This window comes from Schistocerca americana, unplaced genomic scaffold, assembly GCF_021461395.2.
Source record: "Schistocerca americana isolate TAMUIC-IGC-003095 unplaced genomic scaffold, iqSchAmer2.1 HiC_scaffold_37, whole genome shotgun sequence".
NCBI classification, from domain to species: Eukaryota; Metazoa; Arthropoda; class Insecta; order Orthoptera; family Acrididae; genus Schistocerca; species Schistocerca americana.
This window is the reverse complement of record NW_025726093.1, coordinates 170738-189193: the sequence shown is the minus strand read 5'-3', so window position 1 is coordinate 189193 and position 18456 is coordinate 170738. Positions and strand designations below refer to the sequence as shown.

General features: G+C 38.8%; 1 protein-coding gene across 1 annotated transcript; it reads right to left on the bottom strand.

The window, feature by feature from the left end:
- Positions 1–5866: 5866 nt before the first annotated feature.
- On the bottom strand, positions 5867–7679 carry LOC124581791 (piggyBac transposable element-derived protein 4-like; the record flags this gene model as incomplete). Its single annotated transcript, XM_047131292.1, has 3 exons — positions 5867–6136; positions 6247–7382; positions 7486–7679. Coding segments are annotated over 3 exons (1600 nt in total), but the record flags the coding sequence as incomplete, so codon positions are not given.
- Positions 7680–18456: the final 10777 nt, after the last annotated feature.

Sequence of the window (18456 nt, the reverse complement as noted above, 5' to 3'; positions counted from 1 at the left end):
GGTCTTCTTGTGCAGGAGTCGGCATTGTGCCTCTTGTATTTAATTCCGATGCAATTTCTGTGGTTCATCGTCAATAAGAAGGTCAGAGGGATACAGTAAACTTGAAGTGAAGCTTCGGAATCTATAACTAGTGTCGCAGGAATGGTTCAAAACATAGACAGTAAGAAGAGTCAGTTTTCTTGTCAGAGGGATACAGTAAACCTTTTGTATGTAATTCCGATGCAATTTCTATGTTTCATCGTCAATAAGAAGGGCAGCTGGATACAGTAAACCTGAAGTGAAGCATCGGAATCTAAAACTAGTGTCCCACTAATGGTTCAAAATATTGACAGGAAGTATAGCCAGTCTTCTTGTACTTGAGTCGGCATTGTGCCTTTTGTATTTAATTCCGATGCAATTTCTGTGTTTCATCGCCAATACGACGGTCAGAGGGAAACAATAAACCTGAAGTGAAGCATCGGAATCTAAAGCCGGTCTCACAGGAAAGGTTCAAAACATAGACAGTAAGAAGAGCCAGTCTTCCTGTACTAGAGTCGGCATTGTGCATTTTGTATTTAATTCCGATGCAATTTCTGTGTTTCATCGTCAGTACGACGGTCAGAGGGATACAGTAAACCTGAAGTGAAGCATCGGAATCAAAAACATGTGTCACAGGAATGGTTCAAAACATAGACAGTAAGAAGAGTCAGTCTTTTTGTACTTAAGTAGGCATTGTGCCTTTTGTACATAACTCCGATGCAATTTCTGTGTTTCATCGTCAATAAGAAGTTTAGAGGGATACAATTTACTAGAAGTGAAGCATCAGAATCTATTACTAGCGTCACAGGAATGTTTCAAAACATAGACAGTAGGAAGAGTCGGTTTTCTTGTACTTAAGTCGGCATTGTGTCTTTTGTATTTAATTCCGATGCAATTTCTGTGTTTCGTCGTCAATAAGAAGGTCAGTGGGATACAGTAAACCTGAAGTGAAGCATCGGAATCTGTAACTAGTGTCACAGGAATTGTTCAAAACATAGACAGTAAGAAGAGTCAGTCTTTTTGTACTTAAGTCGGCATTGTGCCTTTTTTATTTAATTCCGATGCAATTTCTGTGTCGTCGTCAATAAGAAGGTCCAAGGGATACAGTAAACCTGAAGTGAAGCATTGGAATCTAAAACCGGTCTCAGAGGAAAGGTTTAAATCATAGACAGTAAGAAGAGCCAGTCTTCTATTACATGGGTCAGCATTGTGCGTTTTGCATTTAATTCCGATGCAATTTCTGTTTTTCATCGTCAATAAGATGGTCAGCTGGATACAGTAAACCTGAAGTGAAGCATCAGAATCTATAACTAGTGTCACAGGAATGGTTCAAAACATAGACAGGAAGTATAGCCAGTCTTCTTGTGTTTGAGTCGGCATTGTGCCTCTTCTATTTAATTCCGATGCAATTTCTGTGTATCGTCGTCAATAACAAGGTCCAAGGGATACATTAAACCTGAAGTGAAGCATCGGATTCTAAAACCGGTCTCACAGGAAAGGTTCAAAACATTGACAGTAAGAAGAGCCAGTCTTCTTGTACTTGAGTCGGCATTATGCCTTTTGTATTTAATTTCGATGCAATTTCTATGTTTCTTCGTCAGTACGACGGTCAGAGGGATACAGTAAACCTGAAGTGAAGCATCGGAATCTGTAACTAGTGTCACAGGAATGGTTCAAAACAAATACAGTAAGAAGAGTCAGTCTTTTTGTACTTAAGTCGGCATTGTGCCTTTTGTATTTTATTCCGATGCAATTTCTGTGTTTCATCGTCAATACGAAGGTCAGAGGGATACAGTAAACCTGAAGTGAAGCATCGGAATCTATAACCAGTGTCACAGGGATTGTTCAAAACATAGACAGTAAGAAGGGTCAGTCTTCTTGTACTTAAGTCGGCATTGTGCCTTTGTATTTAATTCCGATGCAATTTCTGTGCTTCATCAACAATAAGAAGGGCACAGGAATACATTAGAACTGAAGTGAAGCATCGTAATTTATTACTAGTGTCACAGGATTGGTTCAAACATAGACAGTAAGAAGAGTCAGTTTTCTTGTATTTAAGTCGGCATTCTGCCTTTTGTATTAATTTCCGATGCAATTTCTGTGATTCATCGTCAATAAGAAGGTCAGCTGGATACAGTAAACCTGTAGTGAAGCATCGGAATATATAACTAGTGTCACAGGAATGGTTCAAAACATAGACAGTAGGAAGAGTCAGTTTTCTTTTACTTAAGCCGGCATTGTGCCTTTTGTATTTAATTCCGATGCAATTTCTGTGTTTCATCAATAATAAGAGGGTCACAGGGATACAGTAAACCTGAAGTGAAGCATCGGAATCTATAACTAGTGTCACAGGAATGGTACAAAACATAAACATTAAGAAGAGTCAGTTTTCTTGTACTTAGGTGGGCATTGTGGGTTTTGGATTTAATTCCGATGCAATGTCTGTGTTTCATCGTCAATAAGAAGGTCAGAGGGATACAGTAAACCTGAAGTGAAGCATCGGAATCTATAACTAGTGTCACAGGAATGGTTCAAAACATGGACAGTAGGAAGAGTCAGTCTTCTTGTACTTGAGTCGGCATTGTGCCTTTTGTATTTTATTCCAATGCAATTTCTGTGTTTCATCGTCAATACGACGGTCAGAGGGATACAGTAAACCTGAAGTGAAGCATCGGAATCTATAACTAGTGTCACAGGAGTGGTTCAAGTCATAGGCAGTAAGAGGAGTCAGTCTTCTTGTACTTGAGTCGGCATTGTGCCTTTTGTATTTAAATCCGATGCAATTTATGTGTTTCATCGTCAATAAGAAGGTCAGAAGGATACAGTAAAACTGAAGTGAAGCATCGGAATCTATAACTAGTGTCACAGGAATGGTTCAAAACATAGACAGTAAGAAGAGTCAGTCTTCTTCTACTTGAGTCGGCATTGTACCTTTTGTATTTAATTCCGATGCAATTTCTGTGTTTCATCGTCAATAAGCAGGTCAGAGGGATACAGTAAACCTGAAGTGAAGCATCGGAATCTATAACTAGTGTCACAGAAATGGTTCAAAACATAGACAGTAGGAAGAGTCAGTCTTCTTGTACTTGAGTCGGCATTGTGCATTTTGTATTTTATTCCAATGCAATTTCTGTGTTTCATCGTCAATACGACGGTCAGAGGGATACAGTAAACCTGAAGGGAAGCATCGGAATCTATAACTAGTGTCACAGGAGTGGTTCAAAACATAGACAGGAGGAGGAGTCAGTCTTCTTGTAGTTAAGTCGGCATTGTGCCTTTTGTATTTAATTCCGATGCAAATTGTGTGTTTCATCGTCAATAAGGCGGTCAGAGGGATACATTAATATTGAAGTGAAGCATCGGAATCCATAACTAGTGTCACAGGAATGGTTAATACATAGACAGTAGGAAGAGTCAGTCTTCTTGTGCTTAAGTCGGCATTGTGCCTTTCGTATTTAATTCCGATGTAATTTCTGTGTTTCATCGTCAATAGGAAGGTCAGAGGGATACAGTAAACCTGAAGTGAAGCATCGGAATATATAACTAGTGTCACAGGAATGGTTCAAAACATAGACAGTAAGAAGAGTCAGTTTACTTGTACTTAAGTCGGCATTGTGCACTTTGTATTTAATTCCGATGCAATTTCTGTGTTTCATCGTCAATAAGATGGTCACAGGGATACAGCAAACCTAGTGTGAAGCATCGGATCTATAACTAGTGTCACAGGAATGTTCAAAACATAAACAGTAAGAAGAGTCAATCTTCTTGTACTTAAGTCGGCATTGTGCCTTTTGTTTTTAATTCCGATGCAATTTACGTGTTTCATCGCCAATACGAAGGTCAGAGGGATACAGTAAACCTTAAATGATGTATCGGAATCTATAACTAGTGTCACAGGAATGGTTCAAAACATAGACAGTAGGAAGAGTCAGTCTTCTTGTACTTGAGTCGGCATTGTGCCTTTTGTGTTTAATTCCGATGCAATTTATGTGTTTCATCGTCAATAAGAAGGTCAGAGGGATTCATTAAAACTGAAGTGGAGCATCGGAATTTATAACTAGTGTCACAGGAATGGTGCAAAACATAGACAGTAAGAAGAGTCAGTTTTCTTGTACTTAAGTCGGCATTGTACCTTTTGCATTTAATTCCGATGCAATTTCTGTGATTCATCGTCAATAAGAAGGTCAGCTGGATACAGTAAACCTGTAGTGAAGCATCGGAATCTATAACTAGTGTCACAGGAATGGTTAAAACATAGATAGTAGGAAGAGTCAGTCTTCTTGTACTTAAGTCGGCACTGTGCCTTTGGTATTTAATTGCGATGTAATTTCTGTGTTTCATCGTCAATAACAAGGTCAGAGGGATACAGTAAACCTGAAGTAAAGCATCGGAATATATAACTAGTGTCACAGGAGTGGTTCAAAACATAGACAGTAAGAATAGTCAGTTTTCTTGTACTGAAGTCGGCATTGTGCATTTTGTATTTAATTCCGATGCAATTTCTGAGCTTCATCGCCAATAAGAAGGTCACAGGGATACAGCAAACATGATGTGAAGCATCGGAATCTATAACTAGTGTCACAGGAATGTTCAAAACATCAACAGTAAGAAGAGTCAGTTTTCTTGTACTTAAGTCGGAATTGTGCCTTTTGTATTTAATTCCGATGCAATTTCTGTGTCTCATCGTCAATAAGAAGGTCAGAGGGATATAGTAAACCTGAAGTGAAGCATCGGAATCTATAACTAGGGTCGCAGGAATGGTTCAAATCATAGACAGTAAGAAGAGTCAGTTTTCTTGTACTTAAGTCGGCATTGTGCCTTTGTATTTAATTCCGATGCAATTTCTGTGTTTCATCGTCAATAAGAAGGTCAGAGGGATACAGTAAACCTGAAGTGAAGCATCTGAATCTATTACTAGTGTCACAGGAATGGTTCAAAACATAGACAGTAAGAAGAGTCAGTTTTCTTGTACCTACGTCGGCATTGTGCCTTTTCTATTTAATTCCGATGCAATTTCCGTGTTTTCCTGCGTCAATAAAAATGTCCAAGGGAGACAGTAAACCTGAAGTGAAGCATCAGAATCTAAAACCGGTGTCACAGGAAAGGTTCAAAACATAGACAGTAAGAAGAGGTAGTCTTCTTGTACTTGATTCGGCATTGTGCCTCTTGTATTTAATTCAGATGCAATTTCTGTGTTTCATCGTCAATAAGAAGGTCAGAGGGATACAGTAAACCTGGAATGAAGCATCGGAGTCTATAACTAGTGTCACAGTAATAGTTCAAAACATAGACAGTAAGAAGAGTTAGTTTTCTTGTACTTAAGTCGGCATTGTGCCTTTTGTATGTAATTCCGATGCAATTTCTGTGATTCATCGTCAATAAGAAGGTCAGCTGGATACAGTAAACCTGTAGTGAAGCATCGGAATCTATAACTAGTGTCACAGGAACGGTTCTAAACATAGACAGTAGGACCAGTCAGTTTTCTTGTATTTAAGTCGGCATTGTGCCTTTTGTATTTAACACTCTCTGTACCAGGCCTATTTTATGCACCCGTCCCTAGAAACCGGGCAATTTTACCAATATTAAAAAAATTACTGCATCAAATCTACTGTTTGGATTGTGGCAAATTTGGTACCATCTTGAAGCTGCACATTTCTACTTTAATTCTGAGTGAAAGAAACTACTTTACAATGCACAGCTTTAAGGTACAGTTATAGAAATCACTTAGATGTTTTAAGAATTTAGAAAAAGTCATACGAATAAGGGAATACAATTGTGATTTATTTTTAACCAAAATTGTGGCACTACATTACATGTTTCTGATAGTATACAGTATTACATATAAATTTCACACAGAATCATATTGTTTTTTAGTGTGGAAAATTTTAAAGCAAGGTTCCAGGCAGAGTGCAACGCCACACTGTTCACATTCGTATCGTGTCTCTTTGCGAGAAGCCTTGCCACTCTGTTTCTTGCTCCTGGAACTGCACACGTGACACACACGAGCAGCATACTTCTTAGTAGTTGCAGGTATGTGCTGCAAAAAATGTCTCTTTGTTAGCCGACCTACAGTTCCTTCATTTCTTGGAATGAATTCAAGTGTGTCGTCTTCAACAAGCTGAACTGCAAGCACTGTTATAAAGTCTGTTATTGTAATTTTCTTCCTGTGTACTGCAGGCGTTGGTCTCCAATATCCACTCCAATTTTATTGAGGTTGTAATCAAGTACCTGAAGTGGTTTCAATACTACAGACCCATTTCTCTTAGTATGCGTACCAAATGTTGCTTGATGCCTTGTAGACAATGTATACACATCTCTCTTATCTTTCCACTTCATTGCCAATACATTATCTTTACGCCGAAAAGACATTTCGCCCTTTTTCAGCTTAGCAGATACTAAATCTTTAGGCAATCCTTTCCTGGATTTGTTCACAGTACCAACAGCTCCAGTGCCTTTCTCTGCCAGTTGCTGAAATAGCTCTGGACTGGAATAAAATCGATCTAAATACACAGTGTGGCCTTTGTTCAGCAAGCTGCTGTCAGACAACAATCGCAAAATAACCGCAGACGAAGAATTGTCAACAATATGCTTACCAGCATAAACTTCAAAATTTACAACATAGCCACTACTGGCTTCAGCAACAGCATATACTTTCAGTCCATACTTATGAGGCTTATTTTGCATGTAAACACGGAAACTCACACGACCTCGAAATGGGCAAATTCCTTCATCAATTGTCACTTTTTCTGAGGGACGATATGCCTGGATACATCGCTCCTTCAAATTATTATAATATGGCAAAACTTTGTAAAGTGGATGAAATCCATCTTCGCCTGGTTTTTTCTGATTTGAATTGTCAACAAGATGCAAGCATGACAGTATCTGAGTGAAACGCAAACGGCTCATGACATGGGGACAAAAGTTACAACTAAGAACAGGATTAGTGCTCCAATGGTCCGCAATTTTTGGCTTTTTCGAAACACACATGTGGAAAATAATACCCAAGAAACGCCTCATCTCACTTATAGTCACTGGCTTCCACGAACTCAAAACTGAATGGGGCTTCAGATTATTTCCTCTTCTTTTCTTCTGTATTGTCTGTGATGCATACAAATTTGTCTGTCTCTTGAGTTCATTTACGTCACTGTCAGTAAGGAACACTTTACTGCAATCCAGTACAGAACTCGACTCATCAATATCCACTAGTATCTGCCTGGGTGTCGTGTTGACAGGCAGAGGTCGGTAGGTGTCAACTGCAGTCCACTCACTGTCTTTCGGATACGGCACAGCTGCTGGATTTGAAGCAACACCTTCAACATCATTCTCGTCTTCATCTGAAGACAAACTGTCATCAATCTCGTCTTCTAAAAAGAATATCACATTATGTGTAACTACATACATCGTTTACACATGTTCAACAGATATGTGCGTACTGCACAATTACGTGGAAAATTCGGAAATACGTACCTTCAAACACACCATTGCATTCAGAATCGTCTGAATCACTCTCTACATTATCCAGAGTGTCGCTATGATTGATCAAATCCGCAATTTCTGCGTCTGATAAACCGCGCCGAAACATGATGACAAACAACTGAATGATATACAGACTGAGAACGCAAAGATAAGTTTTAACATGAATTACAGCGCTGCCGTGACATCTATGGACGCATTTTGTTAATAAACATCTGAAAAACGTATAGCGCTGGCCAAACCCGTAGAAATAACGTTGCAGTGTTTTGAATGAAATTAAATGTAGCGGCCCGTAAATTTTACGGGCTTGGTGATTTTCGCGCGATCCCAGGCCCGTAAATTTTACGGGCTTGGCGCTTAGAGTGTTAATTCCGATGCAATTTCTGTGCTTCATCAACAATAAGAAGGTCACAGGGATTCTGTAAACCTGAAGTGAAGCATCGGAATCTATAACTAGTGTCACAGGAATGGTTCAAAACATAAACAGTAAGAAGAGTCAGTTTTCTTGTAGTTGGGTCGGCATTGTGCCTTTTGTATTTAATTCCAATCTAAATTCTGTGTTTCAACGTCATTACGACGGTCGGAGGGATACAGTAAACTTGAAGTGAAGCATCGGAATCTATAACTAGTGTCACGGGAGTGGTTCAAAACATAGACAGTAGGAAGAGTCAGTTTTCTTGTACTTAAGTCGGCATTGTGCCTTTAGTATTTAATTCCAATGCAATTTCTGTGTTTCATCAACAATAAGAAGGTCAGAGGGATAAGGTGAAGCTGAAGTGAACCATCGGAATCTATAACTAGTGTCACAGGAATGGTTCAAAACATAGACAGTAAGAAGAGTCAGTTTTCTTGTACTTAAGTCATCATTGTGCCTTTTGTATGTAATTCCGATGCAATTTCTGTGTTTCATCGTCAATAAGAAGGTCAGAGGGATAAAGTAAACCTGAAGTGAAGCATCGGAATCTATAACTAGTGTCACAGGAATGGTTCAAAGCATAGACAGTAGGAAGAGTCAGTCTTCTTGTGCTTGAGTCGGCATTGTGCCTTTTGTATTTAATTCCAATGCAATTTCTGTGCTTCATCGTCAGTACGACGGACAGAGGGATACAGTAAACCTGAAGTGAAGCATCGGAATCTATAACTAGTGTCACAGGAGTGGTTCAAAACATATACAGTAAGAGGAGTCAGTCTTCTTGTACTTGAGTCGGCATTGTGCCTTTTGTATTTAATTCCGATGTAATTTATGTGTTTCATCGTCAATAAGAAGGTCAGAAGGACACAGTAAAACTGAAATGAAGCATCGGAATCTATAACTAGTGTCACAGGAATGGTTCAAAACATAGACAGTAAGAAGTGTCGGTCTTCTTGTACTTGTGTCGGCATTGTGCCTTTTGTATTTATTTCTGATGCAATTTCTGTGTTTCATCGTCAATGAGAAGGTCAGACGGATACAGTAAAACTGAAGTGAAGCATCGGAATCGATAACTAGTGTCACAGGAATGGTTCAAAACATAGATAGTAAGAAGAGTCAGTCTTCTTGTACTTGAGTCGGCATTGTGCCTTTTGTATTTAATTCCGATGCAATTTCTGTGTTTCATCGTCAATAAGAAGGTCAGAAGGATACAGTAAAACTGAAGTGAAGCATCGGAATCTATAACTAGTGTCACAGGAGTGGTTCAAAACATAGACAGTGGGAGGAGTCAGTCTTCTTGTACTTAAGTCGGCATTGTGCCTTTTGTATTTAATTCCGATGCAATTTCTGTGTTTCATCGTCAATAAGAAGGTCAGCTGGATAAGGTAATAATGAAGTGAAGCATCGGAATCTATAACTAGTGTCACAGGAATGGTTCAAAACAAAGACAGGAAAAAGAGACAGTTATCTTGTACTGAAGTCGGCATTGTGCATTTTCTATATAATTCCGATGCAAATTCTGTGTTCGTCGTCAATAAGAAGGCCCAAGGGATACAGAAAACCTGAAGTGACGCATCGGAATCTAAAACCGGTCCCACAGGAAAGGTTCAAAACATAGACAGTAAGAAGAGCCAGACTACTTGCACTTGGTCGGCATTGTGCCTTTTGTATTTAATTCCGATGCAATTTGTGAGTTTCATCGTCAATAAGACGGTCAGAGGGATTAATTAAATCTGAAGTGAAGCATCGGAATTTATAACTAGTGTCACAGGAATGGTTCAAAGCATAGATAGTAAGAAGAGTCAGTTTTCTTGTACTTAAGTCGGCATTGTGTCTTTTGTATTTAATTCCGATTCAATTTCTGTGTTTCATCGTCAATAAGAAGGTCAGAGGGGTACAGTAAACCTGAAGTGAAGCATCGGAATCTATAACTAGTATCACAGGAATGGTTCAAAACATAGACAGTAAGAAGAGTCAGTTTTCTTGTCAGAGGGATACAGTAAACCTTTTGTATGTAATTCCGATGCAATTTCTATGTTTCATCGTCAATAAGAAGGGCAGCTGGATACAGTAAACCTGAAGTGAAGCATCGGAATCTAAAACTAGTGTCCCACGAATGGTTCAAAACATTGACAGGAAATATAGCCAGTCTTCTTGTACTTGAGTCGGCATTGTGCCTTTTGTATTTAATTCCGATGCAATTTCTGTGTTTCATCGCCAATACGACGGTCAGAGGGAAACAGTAAACCTGGAGTGAAGCATCGGAATCTATAACTAGTGTCACAGGAATGGTTCAAAACATAGACTGTAAGAAGAGTCAGTCTTCTAGTACTTAAGTCGGCATTGTGCCTATTGAATTTAATTCCGATGCATTTTCTGTGTCTCATCGTCAATGAGAGGATCAGAGGGATACAGTAAACCTGAAGTGATGCTTCGGAATCTATAACTAGTGTCACAGAAATGGTTCAAAACATAGTTATTAAGAAGAGTCTGTTTCCTTGTACATAAGTCGGCATTGTGCCTCTTCTATTCAATTCCGATGCAATTTCTGTGTTGCGTCGTCAGAAACATGGTCCAAGGGACACAGTAAACCTGAAGTGAAGCATCGGAATCCAAAGCCGGTCTCACAGGAAAGGTTCAAAACATAGACAGTAAGAAGAGCCAGTCTTCTTGTACTTGAGTCGGCATTGTGCATTTTGTATTTAATTCCGATGCAATTTCTGTGTTTCATCGTCAGTACGACGGTCAGAGGGATACAGTAAACCTGAAGTTAAGCATCGGAATCAAAAACATGTGTCACAGGAATGGTTCAAAACATAGACAGTAAGAAGAGTCAGTCTTTTTGTACTTAAGTTGGCATTGTGCCTTTTGTACATAACTCCGATGCAATTTCTGTGTTTTATCGTCAATAAGAAGCTCAGAGGGATACAATTAACCAGAAGTGAAGCATCAGAATGTATTACTAGTGTCACAGGAATGGTTCAAAACATAGACAGTAGGAAGAGTCGGTTTTCTTGTACTTAAGTCGGCATTGTGTCTTTTGTATTTAATTCCGATGCAATTTCTGTGATTCATCGTCAGTACGACGGTCAGAGGGATATAGTAAACCTAAAGTGAAGCATCGGAATCTATAACTAGTGTTACAGGAGTGGTTCAAAACATAGACAGTAGGAAGAGTCAGTTTTCTTGTACTTAAGTCGGCATTGTGCCTTTGTATTTAATTCCGATGCAATTTCTGAGTTTCATCAACAATAAGAAGGTCACAGGAATACATTAGAACTGAAGTGAAGCATCGTAATTAATTACTAGTGTCACAGGATTGGTTCAAACATAGACAGTAAGAAGAGTCAGTTTTCTTGTATTTAAGTCGGCATTGTGCCTTTTGTATTAATTTCCGATGCAATTTCTGTGATTCATCGTCAATAAGAAGGTCAGCTGGATACAGTAAACCTGTAGTGAAGCATCGGAATATATAACTAGTGTCACAGGAATGGTTCAAAACATAGACAGTAGGAAGAGTCAGTTTTCTTTTATTTAAGCCGGCATTGTGCCTTTTGCATTTAATTCCGATGCAATTTCTGTGTTTCATCAATAATAAGAAGGTCACAGGGGTACATTAAACCTGAAGTGAAGCATCGGAATCTATAACTAGTGTCACAGGAATGGTACAAAACATAAACATTAAGAAGGGTCAGTTTTCTTGTACTTAGGTCGGCATTGTGCCTTTTGGATTTAATTCCGATGCAATGTCTGTGTTTCATCGTCAATAAGAAGGTCAGAGGGATACAGTAAACCTGAAGTGAAGCTTCGGAATCTATAACTAGTGTCACAGGAATGGTTCAAAACATAGACAGTAAGAAGAGTCAGTCTTCTTCTACTTGAGTCGGCATTGTACCTTTTGTATTTAATTCCGGTGCAATTTCTGTGTTTCATCGTCAATAAGAAGGTAGGAAGGATACAGTAAAACTGAAGCGAAGCATCGGAATGTATAACTAGTGTCACAGGAATGGTTCAAAACATAGACAGTTAGAAGAGTCAGTCTTCTTGTACTTGAGTCGGCATTGTGCCTTTTGTATTTAATTCTGATGCAATTTCTGTGTTTCATCGTCATTAAGACGGTCAGAGGGATACATTAATATTGAAGTGAAGCATCGGAATCCATAACTAGTGTAACAGGAATGGTTAATACATAGACAGTAGGAAGAGTCAGTCTTCTTGTGCTTAAGTCGGCATTGTGCCTTTCGTATTTAATTCCGATGTAATATCTGTGTTTCATCGTCAATAAGAAGGTCAGAGGGATACAGTAAACCTGAAGTGAAGCATGTGAATAAATAACTAGTGTCACAGGAATGGTTCAAAACATAGACAGTAAGAAGAGTCAGTTTTCTTGTACTTAAGTCGGCATTGTGCATTTTGTATTTAATATCGATGCAATTTCTGTGATTCATCGTCAATAAGAAGGTCACAGGGATACAGCAAACCTAATGTGAAGCATCGGATCTATAACTAGTATCACAGGAATGTTCAAAACATAAACAGTAAGAAGAGTCAGTTTTCTTGTACATAAGTCGGAATTGTGCCTTTTGTATTTAACTCCGATGCAATTTCTGTGTCTCATCGTCAAGGAGAAGGTCAGAGGGATACAGTAAACCTGAAGTGAAGCATCGGAATCTATAATTAGTGTCACAGGAATGGTTCAAAACATAGAAAGTCCGAAGAGTCAGTCTTCTTGTACTTAAGTCGGCATTGTGCCTTTTGTATTTAATTCCGATGCAATTTACGTGTTTCATCGTCAATACGAAGGTCAGAGGGATACAGTAAACCTGAAGTGAAGTATCGGAATCTATAAGTAGTGTCACAGGAATGGTTCAAAACATAGATAGTAAGAAGAGTCAGTTTTCTTGTGCTTAAGTCGGCATTATGCCTTTTGTATGTAATTACGATGCAATTTCTGTGTTTCATCGTCAATAAGGTCAGAGGGATACAGCAAACCTGAAGTGAAGCATCGGAATCTATAACTAGTGTCACAGGAGTGGTTCAAAACATAGACAGTAGGAAGAGTCAGTTTTCTTGTGCTTAAGTCGGCATTGTGCATTTTGTATTTAATTCCGATGCAATTTCTGTGTTTCATCAACAATAAGAAGGTCGCAGGGATACATTAAAACTGAAGTGAAGCATCGGAATTTATAACTAGTGTCACAGGTTTGGTTCAAAACAGAGACAGTAAGAAGAGTCAGTTTTTTAGTACTTAAGTCTGCATTGTGCCTTTTGTATTAATTGCCGATGCAATTTCTGTGATTCATCGTCAATAAGAAGGTCAGCTGGATACAGTAAACCTGTAGTGAAGCATCGGAATCTAAAACTAGTGTCACAGGAATGGCTCAAAACATAGACAGTAGAAAGAGTCAGTTTTCTTGTACTTAAGTCGGCATTGTGCCTTTAGTATTTAATTCCGATGCAATTTCTGTGTTTCATCACCAATACGAAAGTCAGAGGGATACAGTAAACCTGAAGTTAAGCACCGGAATCTATAACTAGTGTCACAGGAATGGTTCAAATCATAGACAATAAGAAGAGTCAGTTTTCTTGTACTTAAGTCGGCATTGTGCCTTTTGTATGTAATTCCGGTGCAATTTCTGTGTTTCATCGTCAATAAGGAGGTCAGAGGGATAAAGTAATCCTGAAGTGAAGCATCGGAATCAATAACTAGTGTCACAAGATTGGTTCAAAGCATAGGCAGTAGGAAGAGACAGTCTTCTTGTACTTGAGTCGGCATTGTGCCTTTTGTATTTAATTCCAATGCAATTTCTGTGTTTCATCGTCAGTACGACGGTCAGAGGGACACAGTAAAACTGAAGTGAAGCATCGGAATCTATAACTAGTGTCACAGGAATGGTTCAAAACATAGAAAGTGAGAAGAGTCAGTCTTCTTGTACTTGAGTCGGCATTGTGCCTTTTGTATTTAATTCCGATGCAATTTCTGTGGTTCATCGTCAATAAGAAGGTCAGAAGGATACAGTAAAACTGAAGTGAAGCATCGGAATGTATAACTAGTGTCACAGGAGTGGTTCAAAACATAGACAGTAGGAGGAGTCAGTCTTCTTGTACTTAAGTCGGCATTGTGCCTTTTGTATTTAATTCCGATGCAATTTCTGTGTTTCATCGTCAATAAGAGGGTCAGCTGGATAAGGTAATCCTGAAGTGAAGCATCGGAATCTATAACTAGTGTCACAGGAATGGTTCAAAACAAAGACAGGAAAAAGAGACAGTTATGTTGTACTGAAGTCGGCATTGTGCATTTTCTATATAATTCCGATGCAATTTCTGTGTTCGTCGTCAATAAGAAGGTCCAAGGGATACAGTAAACCTGAAGTGAAGCATCGGAATCTGAAACCGGTCTCACAGGAAATGTTCAAAACATAGACAGTAAGAATAGCCAGACTACTTGTACTTGGGTCGGCATTGTGCCTTTTGTATTTAATTCCGATGCAATTTCTGTGGTTCATCGTCAATAAGAAGGTCAGAAGGATACAGTAAAACTGAAGTGAAGCATCGGAATCTATAACTAGTGTCACAGGAAAGGTGCAAAACATAGACAGTAAGAAGAGTCAGTTTTCTTGTACTTAAGACGGCATTGTGCCTTTTGCATTTAATTCCGATGCAATTTCTGTGATTCATCGTCAATAAGGTCAGCTGGATACAGTAAACCTGTAGTGAAGCATCGGAATCTATAAGTAGTGTCACAGGAATGGTTAAAGCATAGATAGTAGGAAGAGTCAGTCTTCTTGTACTTAAGTCGGCATTGTGCCTTTGGTATTTAATTGCGATGTAATTTCTGTGTTTCATCGTCAATAACAAGGTCAGAGGGATACAGTAAACCTGAAGTAAAGCATCGGAATATATAACTAGTGTCACAGGAATGGTTCAAAACATAGACAGTAAGAATAGTCAGTTTTCTTGTACTGAAGTCGGCATTGTGCATTTTGTATTTAATTCCGATGCAATTTCTGTGCTTCATCGCCAATAAGAAGGTCACAGGGATACAGTTAACATGATGTGAAGCATCGGAATCTATAACGAGTGTCACAGGAATGTTCAAAACATAAACAGTAAGAAGAGTCAGTTTTCTTGTACTTAAGTCGGAATTGTGCCTTTTGTATTTAATTCCGATGCAATTTCTGTGTCTCATCGTCAATAAGAAGGTCAGAGGGATAAAGTAAACCTGAAGCTAAGCATCGGAATCTATAACTAGGGTCGCAGGAATGGTTCAAAACATAGACAGTAAGAAGAGTCAGTTTTCTTGTACTTAAGTCGGAATTGTGCCTCTTGTATTTAATTCAGATGCAATTTCTGTGTTTCATCGTCAATAAGAAGGTCAGAGGGATACAGTAAACCTGAAGTGAAGCATCGGAGTCTATAACTAGTGTCACAGTAATAGTTCAAAACATAGACAGTAAGAAGAGTTAGTTTTCTTGTACTTAAGTCGGCATTGTGCCTTTTGTATGTAATTCCGATGCAATTTCAGTGATTCATCGTCAATAAGAAGGTCAGCTGGATACAGTAAACCTGTAGTAAAGCATCGGAATCTATAACTAGTGTCACAGGAACGGTTCTAAACATAGACAGTAGGAAGAGTCAGTTTTCTTGTATTTAAGTCGACATTGTGCCTTTTGTATTTAATTCCAATGCAATTTCTGTGTTTAATCAACAATAAAAATGTCACAGGGATACTGTAAACCTGAGGTGAAGCATCGGAATCTATAACTAGTGTCACAGGAATGGTTCAAAACATAAACAGTAAGAAGAGTCAGTTTTCTTGTAGTTGGGTCGGCATTGTGCCTTTTGTATTTAATTCCAATCTAATTTCTGTGTTTCAACGTCATTACGACGGTCAGAGGGATACAGTAAACCTGAAGTGAAGCATCGGAATCTATAACTAGTGTCACAGGAGTGGTTCAAAACATAGACAGTAGGAACAGTCGGTTTTCTTGTACTTAAGTCGCCATTGTGCCTTTTGTATTTAATTCCGATGCAATATCTGTGTTTCATCAACAATAGGAAGGTCACAGGGATTCATTAAAACTGAATTGAAGCATCGGAATTTATAACTAGTGTCATAGGATTGGTTCAAAACATAGACAGTAAGAAGTGTCAGTCCTCTTGTACTTGAGTCGGCATTGTGCCTTTTGTATTTATTTCTGATGCAATTTCTGTGTTTCATCGTCAATAAGAAGGTCAGACGGATACAGTAAAACTGAAGTGAAGCATCGGAATCGATAACTAGTGTCACAGGAATGGTTCAAAACATAGATAGTAAGTAGAGTCAGTCTTCTTGTACTTGAGTCGGCATTGTGCCTTTTGTATTTAATTCCGATGCAATTTCTGTGTTTCATCGTCAATAAGAAGGTCAGAAGGATACAGAAAAACTGAAGTGAAGCATCGGAATCTATAACTAGTGTCACAGGAGTGGTTCAAAACATAGACAGTAGGAGGAGTCAGTCTTCTTGTACTTAAGTCGGCATTGTGCCTTTTGTATTTAATTCCGATGCAATTTCTGTGTTTCATCGTCAATAAGAAGGTCAGCTGGATAAGGTAATAATGAAGTGAAGCATCGGAATCTATAACTAGTGTCACAGGAATGGTTCAAAGCAAAGACAGGAAAAAGAGACAGTTATCTTGTACTGAAGTCGGCATTGTGCATTTTCTATGTAATTCCGATGCAATTTCTGTGTTCGTCGTCGATAAGAAGGCCCAAGGGATACAGAAAACCTGAAGTGAAGCATCGGAATCTAAAACCGGTCCCACAGGAAAGGTTCAAAACATAGGCAGTAAGAAGAGCCAGACTACTTGCACTTGGGTCGGCATTGTGCCTTTTGTATTTAATTCCGATGCAATTTGTGTGTTTCATCGTCAATAAGACGGTCAGAGGGATTAATTAAAACTGAAGTGAAGCATCGGAATTTATAACTAGTGTCACAGGAAAGGTGCAAAACATAGACAGTAAGAAGAGTCAGTTTTCTTGTACTTAAGTCGGCATTGTGCCTTTTGTATTTAATTCCGATGCAATTTCTGTGTTTCATCGTCAATAAGAAGGTCAGCTGGATAAGGTAATAATGAAGTGAAGCATCGAAATTTATAACTAGTGTCACAGGAATGGTTCAAAGCATAGACAGTAAGAAAAGTCAGTGTTCTTGTCAGAGGGATACAGTAAACCTTTTGTATGTAATTCCGATGCAATTTCTGTGTTTCATCGTCAATAAGAAGGTCAGAGGGTCCGTAAACCTGAAGTGAAGCATCGGAATCTATAACTAGTGACACAGGAATGGTTCAAAACATAGACAGTAAGAAGAGTCAGTTTTCTTGTCAGAGGGATACAGTAAACCTTTTGTATGTAATTCCGATGCAATTTCTATGTCTCATCGTCAATAAGAAGGTCAGAGGGATACAGTAAACCTGAAGCGAAACATCGGAATCTATAACTAGTGTCACAGGAATGGTTCAAAACATAGACAGTAAGAAGAGTCAATTTGCTTGTACTTCAGTCGCCATTGTGCCTTTTCTATTTAATTCCGATGCAATTTCTGTGTTTCAACGTCAATACGACGGTCAGAGGGATACAGTAAACCTGAAGTGAAGCATCCGAATCTATAACTAGTGTCACAGGAATGGTTCAAAACATAGACAGTAAGAAGAGTCAGTCTCCTAGTACTTAAGTCGGCATTGTGCCTTTTGTATTTAATTCCGATGCATTTTCTGTGTTTCATCGTCAATAAGAGGGTCAGAGGGATACAGTAAACCTGAAGTGATGTTTCGGAATCTATGACTAGTGTCACAGGAGTGGTTCAAAACATAGTTATTAAGAAGAGTCTGTTTCCTTGTACATAAGTCGGCATTGTGCCTCTTCTATTCAATTCCGATGCAATTTCTGGGTTTCGTCGTCAGAAAGAAGGTCCAAGGGATACATTATACCTGAAGTGAATCATCGGAATCTAAAACCGGTCTCACAAGAAAGGTTCAAAGCATAGACAGTAAGAAGAGCCAGTCTTCTTGTACTTGAGTCGGCATTGTGCATTTTGTATTTAATTCCGATGCAATTTCTGTGTTTCATCGTCAGTACGCCGGTCAGAGGGATACAGCAAACCTGAAGTGATGCATCGGAATCAAAAACTAGTGTCACAGGAATGGTTCAAAACATAGACAGTAACAAGAGTCAGTCTTCTTGTACATAAGTCGGCATTGTGCCTTTTGTATATAACTCCGATGCAATTTCTGTGTTTCATCGTCAATAAGAAGCTCAGAGGGATACAATAAACCAGAAGTGAAGCATCGGAATCTATAACTAGTGTCACAGGAATGGTTCAAAACACAGACAGTAGAAAGGGTCGGTTTTCTTGTACTTAAGTCGGCATTGTGTCTTTTGTATTTAATTCCGATGCAATTTCTGTGTTTCATCAACAATAAGAAGGTCAGAGGGATACAGTAAAGCTGAAGTGAAGCATCGGAATCTATAACTAGTGTCACAGGAATGGTTCAAAACATAGACAGTAAGAAGA